Raw genomic sequence first — 11,278 nt, forward strand, 5'->3', positions numbered from 1 at the left:
CGGTTCCATAGACATGACAATATTTCTATCAGACCAGAGATGTTGCAAGCTAGCTTCAACATGTCTAGCCCTCCAGACCTCCTTAAGACTATATGTGGCTCGGTGTATGGAGGTGATTGGTCTCATGGCGTCCAGCATGGACATCATTCCCTTTGCCAGGTTTCATCTCAGACTATTGCAACTGTGTATGCTGAAGCAGTGGAACAGCAATAATTCAGATCTGTATCACAGATGTCTCTGGACAACTGATCGAGAGAATCTCTTAGTGGTTTTGTCCCGATCTCTTGTCCCGATCTCTTGTCCCGAGGGATGTCCGTCTTAAGACCATCCTGGGTGATTGTGACTACGGTTGCGAGTCTGTCAGGATGGGGAGCTGTTTGGGGTGCCAGGAAGGCACAGGGCCTATGGACTCCCTATCTCATTTTGGAACTTCGGGCAATATACTATGCTCTGAAGTCTTTGCCTCTGCTGGGTTAGTCCCAGTTTATCAGATTCCAATCAGACACTATAACCTTGGTGGCTTACATCAACAATTAGGGGGGAACTAGAAAATCCCTAGCCATGAGGGAAGTATCTTGGATTCTGGAGTGGGCGGAGACCCACATCTGTTCGCTGTCATCAATCCACATTCCGGGTGTGGACAACTGGGAAGCGCATTTCCTCAGCAGACAATCCTTTCATCCAGGGGAATGGTCTCTCCATTCCGAAGTGTTTGCTGAGATTTGCAAAAGGAAGATCTTATGACATCTCAATACCAAGCTACCCAGATATGGGTCGAGGTACAGGGATCCTCAGGCGGAGCTAACCAATGCATTAGCGGTGCCTTGGAGGTTCAATCCAATTTGTCTTTTCTGGCCGTTTACCATTACTTTCTCATGTAGTGGCTCGAATCAAGTGAGAGCAGTTGTCATTGATACTGATTGCTCCGTCTTGCCCGCGAAGGATATGGTTCACGGATATAGTGGGGAGGTCCTCATCTCCTCTGTGGAAGTTACCTTGTTGCAGGGATCTGCTGACCAAGGTCTCTTTGTTCATCAATGTCTAGATTCTCTGAGGCTGACTGCGTGGAGATTGAACGCTTAGTCCTAGCCAAGAGAGGGTTTTCTGAGAGTTATTTTTACTTTTTCAGGTTTTTAAGCTGGTTGTTCGTCGCATCTTTCATATAAGGTGTGGAGGACCTACTTATTCTGTTCTCCAGGATGAACTGGAGAAGGGATTTTCTGCAGTTCCCCTGATGGGTCAGATTTCGGCCCTGTCTGTGTTACCGCACAGGAGGTTTGCTGAGCTTCCAGATGTGCAGTCATTTGTTAAGGCTCTGCTAGGATCAGACCTTTGTTTAGATCTATTGCTCCTCCTTGGAGTTTAAATCTTGTTCTTAAGGTTTTGCAACGGGCTCCGTTGGAGCCTATGCATGAAGTAAGCATTAAATTGTTGTCTTGGAAGGTTCCTCTTCTACTAGCTATTGCTTCTGCGCTCAGAGTATCTGTGATTGCTGCCTTGCAATGCTGATAAGTACGAACCAAGTTTGGTTTTCCCCTAAGGTTGTGTCAATTCGCAACATCAATCAAGAGATTGTGGTTCCTTTCTTATGTCCTAATCCTTCTTAGTCGAAGGAACGTTTTCAATATAATTCTGGATGTTGTTTGTGCCTTGAAGTCCTATCTTCAGGCCACGAAGGAATTTAGACAAACTTCTTTTTCTGTTCTCTTTTCTGGGAAGTGTGGGGGTTAGAGGGCCTTTTTGACTTCCTTATCTTTTAGGCTGATGAGTGTCATCCGTTTAGCATAGAGACAGCGGGACATAAGCCTCCTCAGAGGATTACGGCTCCTCTATGAGAGCAGTGGTTTCCTCTTGGGCCTTCAAAAAGGAGGCCTCTATGGATTAGATTTGTAAGGCGGCTGCCTGGTTTTCCTTACATACCTCTTCCAGACTTTACAAGTTTGATGTTTTTGCTTCTGCTGAAGAAGCCTTCAGGAGAAAGGTTTTGCAGGCTGTGGTACATCTCTTGTTCCCTCCCATTAGCATTCTGTGCACTCTGTAGCTTGGGTATATGTTTCCCAAAAGTAAGGAATGCAGCTGTGGACTCTTCCCATATTAAGAAGGAAAACTTAAATTATGCTTACCTGATAATTTCCTTTCCTTCTGTATGGGAAGAGTCCACAACTTCTGCCCGTGTTCTCCGTTGGGCAGCCCTAAATTTAAATTTATTCTTCTGGCACCTTTTTCACCCTGATATTTCTCCTACTGTTCCTTGTTCCCTAAGCAGAATGACTGGGGTTATGAGGAAGTGGGGGAGGGGGGGCTGGGTTATCTTTGCCCCCTCCTGGTGGCTAGGTTCAGTATTTCCCAAAAGTAAGGAATGCAGCTGTGGACTCTTCCAATACATAAGGAAAGGAAATTATCAGGAAAGTTTTTTTCCCCAAAAAAGAGAATACACCTGCCTACGCTGAGAAAAGAGAGCTAACCCAAAGTCACTGGAGTTCCAGGGAATATGATGGCTCAATTCTGTAGGAGCATTGTCATAGAACAGGCATTTTTTTTTTTTAAATCCCACAGCTGTAAGAAGCTAGAAGATCAGCTGCAGGTAGCATACCCACCCAGTACTTTTAAAAAAGCTAATACAGGAACGGGGGAGTAAATCGAGCCCGACAACTGCAATAATGGTTACAAACCTACCTCTGCCCCAAACGCTAAGATAAAACAGCTTGGAATTCAAGTCACAACTGAAGATTCTGCCTTGTACACGTGCTTGAACATGCCGCCTTGCTGCAGGGATCCCCACATAGGCAGGTCCCTGGCACTAATAGACCTACACAAAAATGGAGAGAACAGGCCAGTTGGTCCCTCTTAAATGAGAAGGGATGCAATGAAGAAGACATGCTGAACATGCTTGTGGGGAGCTGCTATAGAGAGATAACAAGCCCAGAAACGGATGGAGCAGCCACACTACCGGAGGCCTGCCTGAGTGTGCAAGTGCTAAGGTATGGCACAGTTACAGGCTCTCACAAGTTCTATCTGAGCTTGTGAAGCTGGGCAAATCTGAGAGGGGTTATGGCAAAAAAAAGTGATAGTTACAGGGTATGAAGAGCTCACGGAGGTGAGAAGGACACACCAAGCTACTGATCTTCACTCTGCTCCCTGTGATCTGTTGTCGGATAGTGTGGTGAAAAATTATATGTATACCTGGAGGTATATAAGTATCTACGGTGACTTTCACAGTTTAAACAATTTGAGGATGTGTTTTATTATTTTTATTGTTTTAGACTGATACGGAGGTGCCTTGTAATCCCCCTAACAAGGCACAAATAACTACAGATTTCTTCTGGGGATCTTTTCAACAGGGTAATCACTGTTATGAGCTCCACTAAAACTCATAAGTATGTTATACCCCATGTCCCTGCTCCACAATTTAAACGGTTTTCAACATGGAGGTACTTACTTAGAGTTATATATAATTTATAATGTATAAGTCGCTACAGCATACATAAATAGGGAGCTTTCAAAATGTTACTTTTTTCTCTCTGTGAAATTCAGCAATACCACAAATGATATTAAGGTGCTTACTTATTTGATTATATGGAGTATTGTTAATACAATTTTTCCACTCAGACATCTGCTAATAGGTCTAATATGGCGATAATGTTAAAACCCTACAATGTTAATATTCCTATCCAGCTACACACCCCTGCTAGTTCTAGGCTAGGAAGAACAGTTCCTACTATGTCTATATATAGTCAGCAACTAATTTGATTCCTATTGAAATTAAGTCATATGCTCACTTTATTATCAGTTATTGCTGTTCATCTCCCCACAGCTTAAATGGTGTAAGATGATCCAGATCAGAGCCACCATGTTAGACGATACCAGGTTATTTAGAGGCATTGGGATGCTATACACATGTATCTACACCAGTTTATATGTTCATGTACATATGCCTTTAAGTCCTTGAGCTTGGTGGGTTCATATCTCACTAGTTGTTGTTAATTGACTTCATAGATTTCAGTTATGACCTTGTTGGTCTATTCTCATTTATTAAGATTTATATGTTCAGATTGTTCAATTGGACTACTATGCCACTGATTATCTGTGTTAATCAAGTCAGATACTATAAAATTAAAGGAAAACCCAAGGGGGTATCTTATGGTGGAACCAAAAAGGCTTCAAACTAAATTGAACACCAGAAAAAAGACACTGAATTGTCTTCAAACAAAAAGGAACACCAGAGAAAGCAACTAGCAAATGTTTGGTAGTAACGCAAAAATTGCAATAAATTGTAATACAAAAGCTGGTTGCAAAATAATGTTCAAATGTTATAATCGGAATGAAACCTTGTATGCCAGTAACAGTGTTGACTCCAATTTGTAGTGGCCAGCAAAATATGTGATGGTCTGTATTGTTCTGGATGTCAGATGGAATAAAACGGGGCTGCTCCGCTTGAAATCCGGTTTGTTGGGTAATCTATAAAGATGAAGAAAAAAGAAAAAAAAGAAAAGGGGACGCCTCATAGTGTATTTCGTACAAATAAAAATGCAAGCGTATAGATGATATTAGGCTCACCAGATAATGTTGCACCGTACTTTGACCGGTGCTTGAGAGCAAGCTAGCACTTTTCAGCGGCTAGTACACTGTTTGTAGATCCCAAGGCTGCAATCCGGTAGAGGGTCCAGCAATCTCCTATTGTTCAGCCAGCATGGGATGAATTGTTCCGCACAATTTGGTTAAAAAACAAAGCTGAACCAGGTCAGCATATGAAACAATTTCCCGAGGATAAAATATAAAAACAATGCTGAAAATAAAGCATTGTTTCAATGTACTATACTGTGGAAGTATTCTATACAACTTGCTCTTTGCATAATTTTGTTAACCCTGTTTTTATATAGTGTACTTTAAAGATATGGATGTTTCGTTATTACCATTTGTTTTCTTCTTGAGTTCTATATTATAAAATAAGAAAAATGAGGATCACCACTTGGGACCCAAGAGTGATCTCCTATTGTCCATGTCTGCCTTCGGTAGCTCTCCATCTTTTATAGTACTGCAGGGTCCAAACGATGCCTCATATATCAATAAGAAGGTGTATAGTCTGATTGGCAAACATCATGTTTACTGCTATTGCTAAATAATTTCATATAAACATGCTATGTCTATCTTGTTTTGTACAGCTTTTAATGACATGTATTGATTGTATGTCTTGATTTGAACCTCAATAAAAAAAAATCAAGAAACCCAAATCTGTGTAGGCAATGATGTAACTCATTCCCTCTCTCACACTCACCCTATTGCTTTTTCATTTTTCAGTATTTAAGTTTGATTTGTATTGAAAAAAAACGCTGATTCTTACATTTTGTTTAACCTTTCTTAATAAAAGGCATCACTGTAATATTTCTTATAAAGATAATTTTAACATAAATAACTTTACTCTCACTGTGTTTATTTTCAGCAGATCAATCGATGAGCCCAGGCAGTCATTGTCAAGAATGGAGTTCAGATGATTCTTTCAGTTTCTCTAAAGATCCACAAAACCACATGGTGAATAAACCATTTTTATGTTTTGTATGTGGAAAACGTTTTACCCACAAATCACATCTTCTTACTCATCAGAAAATTCATACAGGACAAAAAGAATTTTCATGTTTTTTATGTGGCCAATGTTTTATCCAGAAAATACACCTTGTTGACCATCTGAAAATTCATACAGGAGAGAAAGCATTTTCTTGTTTTGAATGTGGGAAATGTTTTACCCAAAAATCAAATCTTATTAGACATCAGAACATTCATACAGGAAAGAAAGCATTTTCATGTTCTGAATGTGGGAAATGTTTTAACCAGAAAACGCATCTTATTACTCATCAGAAAGTATACAAACATGAGAAATCATTTCCCTGTTCTATATGTGGAAAATGTTTTACACAGAAATCAGTTCTTATTGATCATCTGAAAATTCATACCGGAGAGAAAGCATTTTCATGTTCTATATGTGGGAAATGTTTTATCCAGGAATCTGTTCTTAATGACCATCTGAAATTTCATACGGGGGAGAGAGAATTTTCATGTTTGGAATGTGGAAAAAGTTTTAAATTGAAGTCATGTCTTTTTAGACATCAGCAATATCATAAAGAGGAAGATGTTTCATGTTCTGAATGTGGGGCATGTTTTAATCAGAAATCAAAACTTATTGCTCATCAGAAAATACATAAACGTGAGAAATCATATTCTTGTTCTATATGTGGGAAATTTTTTACACAGAAATCACATCTTAATACACATCACAAAATTCATACAGGAGAGAAAGCATTTTCATGTTCTGAATGTGGGAAATGTTTTAGCCAGAAAGCGAATCTTATTGCTCATCAGAAAATACATATACGTGAGAAATCATTTTCATGTTCTGAATGTGGGGAATGTTTTGCATTGAAGCCAGAGCTTGTTAATCATCAAAAACTTCATACTGCAGAGAAAGTATTTGTGTGTAATGAGTGTGGGAAATGTTTTACAATGAAATCAAGACTTAGTACACATCAGAAAATTCACACTGGAGAGAAAGCATTCTCATGTTCTGACTGTGGGAAATGTTTTAACCAGAAAGCAAATCTTATTGCTCATCAGAAAATTCATACAGGAGAGAAAGCATTTTTATGTTCTGAATGTGGGAAATGTTTTACTCATAAATGGGTACTTATTAGACATCAGAAAATTCATACAAAAGATAACTCTAATAGTTGATGGTAAGGTAAGCCCACTTTAGTAAATGTTAATGTTTCCTCCCTGTCTGATGGAAATGGAAGCAATATTTGTAAATGGTCTATGACCAGAAAGAGTTTGTTATGCATGGTGTTAGATAAGTAGTAATATACATAGCCCTGTAGTATAATGAATACAACACACTTCAACTCAGTGCTTTTTCTGATGCATTCTTGTAGCATTGGGGTTTGGGACTTTTATCAGCTGACATGTCAGTTGTATAGACACTGTATACAGTTAGGTCTGATAAGTATTTGGATCGTTACACAATCTTCATAGTTTTGGCTCTGTACACCATTACAATAGTATTTAAATAAAGCCAGTAAGATGTAATTGAAGTGCAGACTTTTAGCTTTAATGGTTAAGAAGTACAGCAGTTTTCATATATAGTCCCCCCATTGTCAGAGGATCAAAACTAACATAATTATAAAAAATATTTTGTAATGAATGACTGCCTAAAGTCTGGAACTCATGGGCATCACAAAGTTGTGTGTTTTCTACCTAGTGATGATTTGCCATGCCTTCACAGAAGCTATCTTAAATGTCTGCTTGTTTGTAAATGTTTATGCCTCCAGCAAGTGAAATGCATATTCAATTGGGTTGAAGTCAGTTAACTACAACAATATTCCACTCTCTTCCTTAAAAAGCTATTTGATTGCAGTATATTTTGGATACATTTATGCGTACTGTAAAGTGCTATCTTATACTTTTTGATGCATCCTGCTACTTCTGTCAGAAGTCACATCATAAATAAACACTAGTGTCCAGTTACGCTGGCAACCTTACATTCCCTTATCATTACATTACCTCCACCATGTTTCACAGTTGATTTAATGTGTGGTTCAGATCATTAGCTGTTTATTCCATTTTCCATACACTTCTCTTCCCATAAGTCTGGTACAGGTTGGTTTTTTAGCTGTCTTAAGGATATTTGCTTTTTTGACAAAGTCTAATCTGGTTTTCCAATTTTTGAGGCTTTCAAATGGTCTGCAATTTATGGCAAACCCTCTGTATTTACTTCATGAATTATTCTCTATTAAGTAGACTTGATTTGCTACCTCCCTAAGAATTTTCTTGACTTGGCTAGATGCTGTGAAGGTTTATTTTTTTATCACTAATGAAAGAATTTAGAGAATATCCAACATAGTTGTCTTCCATAGTTGTTCAGGCCTTTTAGTGTTGCTGAGCTCACCAGTTCATTCCTTTAAGAATATATGAAATTGTTGATTTGGATACTCCTAATATTTCTGGTATCTCTCTGATGGGTTTGTTTTATTTTTTCAGCCTACTTGCTTTACTTGCATTGACAGTTCTTTTGGCCTCATTCTGATAGTTGACAGTAACAACTTGCAAATGCAAATTTCACATTTGAAATCAAATCCAGACATTAACTACTTAATTGTTAATGAAATAACAAGGGAACAGCCCACATTTGGCCATAAAAAACTTCTCAGTAAATTGTCCAGTTACTTTTGGTTCCCTGACAAGGAGGAAACTACATAATTACCCTCAAATTGAGTCTGCACTTTAAAGGACAAGTCTAGTCAAAAGTAAACTTTCATTATTCAGATAGGACTTGTAATTTTAATCAACTGTCCAATTTACTTTTATTATCAAATTTGCTTTGTTTTCTTGTTATTTCTTGAAACTAAACCTAGGTAGGCTCATATGCTAATTTCTAAGCCCTTGAGGGCTGCCTCTTATCACATGTTTTTTAAATTGCTTTTCACAACAAGAGACTGTGGGCCATATAGATAACTCCCCGTGCCTGAACACAGTGTTATTTAAGAGTTAGCACAACACAATGCTAAATGCAATCAATAGCTTTTATATAGTCACAGTCATGTGATCAGGGGGCTGTCAGAAGGTTTCAAAAGGGTATAAAGGATGGCGCATTAACTGCTGGGATGGGTATAGAATAGTATAATTAAATACCACAGAGAGGATTAGGTTCACAACAATTAATTCAACAAAAACTTAATACCATCAATACGTCAAATATTGTTCAGAATAATCTAAAATATGATATAGTTATAGTAATATACTTCTAGATTACGAGTTGTGCATTAAGGTAAAAAAGCAGCGTTAACAGGTCCTAACGCTGCTTTTTTTATGCCCGCTGCTATTACGAGTCTTGCAGGTTTAGGGGCCCCGCACACTTTTTTGGCCTTACCGCAAAATGACTTGCGTAAACTTTGTAAACCCTTTTTTCTATGGGACTTCCATAGCGCTGGTATTAAGAGTCTGTCCTGGGAGGCCAAAAAGTGAGCGGTACACCCTCTACCTCGAAGATCCATAACGCATTCTAAAGTCAGTAGTTATGAGTTTTACACTACAACGCTGTAGCATGAAACTCATAACTAAAGTGCTAAAAAGTACACTAACACCCATAAACTACCTATTAACCCCTAAACCGAGGCCCTCCCGAATAGCAAACACTATAATAACATTTTTAACCCATAATCTGCTGCTCCGGACATCGCTGCCACTAGAATAAACATATTAACCCCTAAACCGCCGCACTCCCGTCTCGCAAACACTAGTTAAATATTATTAACCCCTAATCTGCCACCCCTAACATCGCCGCCACCTAAATTATACTTATTAACCCCTAATCTGCCGTCCCCAACGTCGCCACCACTATATTAAACTAAATACTTACCTATAAAATAAACCCTAAGCTAGCTACAATATAACTAATAGTTACATTGTAGCTAGCTTAGGGTTTATTTTTATTTTACAGGCAAGTTTGTATTTATTTAACTAGGTAAAATAGTTATTAAATAGTTACACTAACACCTAACACTACACTACATTTAAATAAATTAACTAAATAAAATACAAATTTAAATTAGCTAAATCACAAAACCCCCCACTAAATTACAGAAAATAAAAAACAAATTACAGATCTTTAAACTAATTACACCTAATCTAATAGCCCTATCAAAATAAGAAAAGCCCCCCAAAATAAAAAAACACCCTAGCCTAAACTAAACAATCAATAGCCCTTAAAAGGGCCTTTTGCGGGGCATTGCCCCAAAGTAATCAGCTCTTTTACCTGTAAAAAAAAATACAAACCCCACACAACCAACCCCCCAAATAAAATTCTAACTAAAAAAACCTAAGCTTCCCATTGCCCTGAAAAGGGCATTTGGATGGGCATTGCCCTTAAAAGGGTATTTAGCTCTTTTGCTGGCCCAAACCCTAATCTAAAAATAAACCCACCCAATACACCCTTAAAAAAACACTAACCCCCAAAGATTCACTTACCGGGAGAAGTCTTCATCCATGCGGCAAGATGTCCTCAACGAAGCCTGCAGAAGTGGTCCTCCAGATGGGCAGAAGTCTTCATCCAGACGTCAACGTCTGTCTTTATCCTTCCGACGCGGAGCGGAGCATCCTCTTCAAACGACGTCTTCCGAATGAATATCTCTTTAAGTGACATTATCCAAGAAGGCGTCCCTTAGATTCCGATTGGCTGATAGAATTCTATCAGCGAATCGGAATTAAGGTAGAAAAAATGCAAGTTCAATCCTATTGGCTGATCCAATCAGCCAATAGGATTTTTTCTATCTTAATTCCGATTGGCTGATAGAATTCTATCAGCCAATCGGAATCTAAGGGACGCCATTTTGGATGACGTCACTTAAAGAGATATTCATTCGGAAGAAGACGTCGTTTGAAGAGGATGCTCCGCACCGGATGTCTTGAAGATGGAGCCGCTCCATGTCAGAAGGATGAAGATAGAAGATGCCAACTGGATGAAGACTTCTGCCCCTCTGGAGGACCACTTCTGCCCGTCTGAAGGACCACTTCTGCTGGCTTCGTTGAGGACATCTTGCCTCTTGGATGAAGACATCTCCTGGTAAGTGAATCTTCGGGGGTTAGTGATTTTTTTAAGGGTGTATTGGGTGGGTTTATTTTTAGATTAGGTTTTGGGCCTGCAAAAGAGCTAAATGCCCTTTTATGGGCAATGCCCATCCGAATGCCCTTTTCATGGCAATGGGGAGCTTAGTTTTTTTTAGTTAATATTTTATTTGGGGGGTTGGTTGTGTGGGTGGTGGGTTTTACTGTTGGGGGGTTGTTTGTATTTTATTTTTACAGGTAAAAGAGCTGATTACTTTGGGGCAATGCCCCACAAAAGGCCCTTTTCAGGGCTATTGGTAGTTTAGGCTAGGGTTTATTTTATTTTGGGGGGGCTTTTTTATTTTGAAAGGGCTATTAGATTAGGTGTAATTAGTTTAAAGATCTTGAAATTTGTTTTTTATTTTCTGTAATTTAGTGTTTTTTTGTGATTTAGCTAATTTAATTTATTTTATTGTATTTAATGTATTTAATTGTATTTAATTTTGGTAATGTATTTAATTGTAGGGTTAGGTTAGATGTTAGTGTAAGGCAGGTTAGGTTTTATTTTACAAGTAAATTTGTATTTATTTTAGCTAGGTAGTTATTAAATAGTTAATAACTATTTAATAACTATTCTACCTAGTTAAAATAAATACAAACTTGCCTATAAAATAAAGTTAAAACCTAAGCT

General features: G+C 38.3%; 1 protein-coding gene across 2 annotated transcripts in view; it reads left to right on the top strand.

Annotated features, from left to right (window-relative positions):
- The window catches only part of LOC128655649 (gastrula zinc finger protein XlCGF26.1-like), a 65,195-nt gene extending 56,550 nt beyond the window's left edge, over positions 1-8,645 (top strand). For both annotated transcript variants that reach the window (XM_053709237.1, XM_053709238.1), the window contains one exon: positions 5,441-8,645. In XM_053709237.1, coding sequence (XP_053565212.1) covers positions 5,441-6,723 — 1,283 coding nt within the window. In that variant the 3' untranslated portion in view covers positions 6,724-8,645. The remainder of the gene's footprint in view (positions 1-5,440) is intronic.
- Positions 8,646-11,278: the final 2,633 nt, after the last annotated feature.

This window comes from Bombina bombina, chromosome 4 (genome assembly GCF_027579735.1).
Source record: "Bombina bombina isolate aBomBom1 chromosome 4, aBomBom1.pri, whole genome shotgun sequence".
NCBI lineage: Eukaryota > Metazoa > Chordata > Amphibia > Anura > Bombinatoridae > Bombina > Bombina bombina.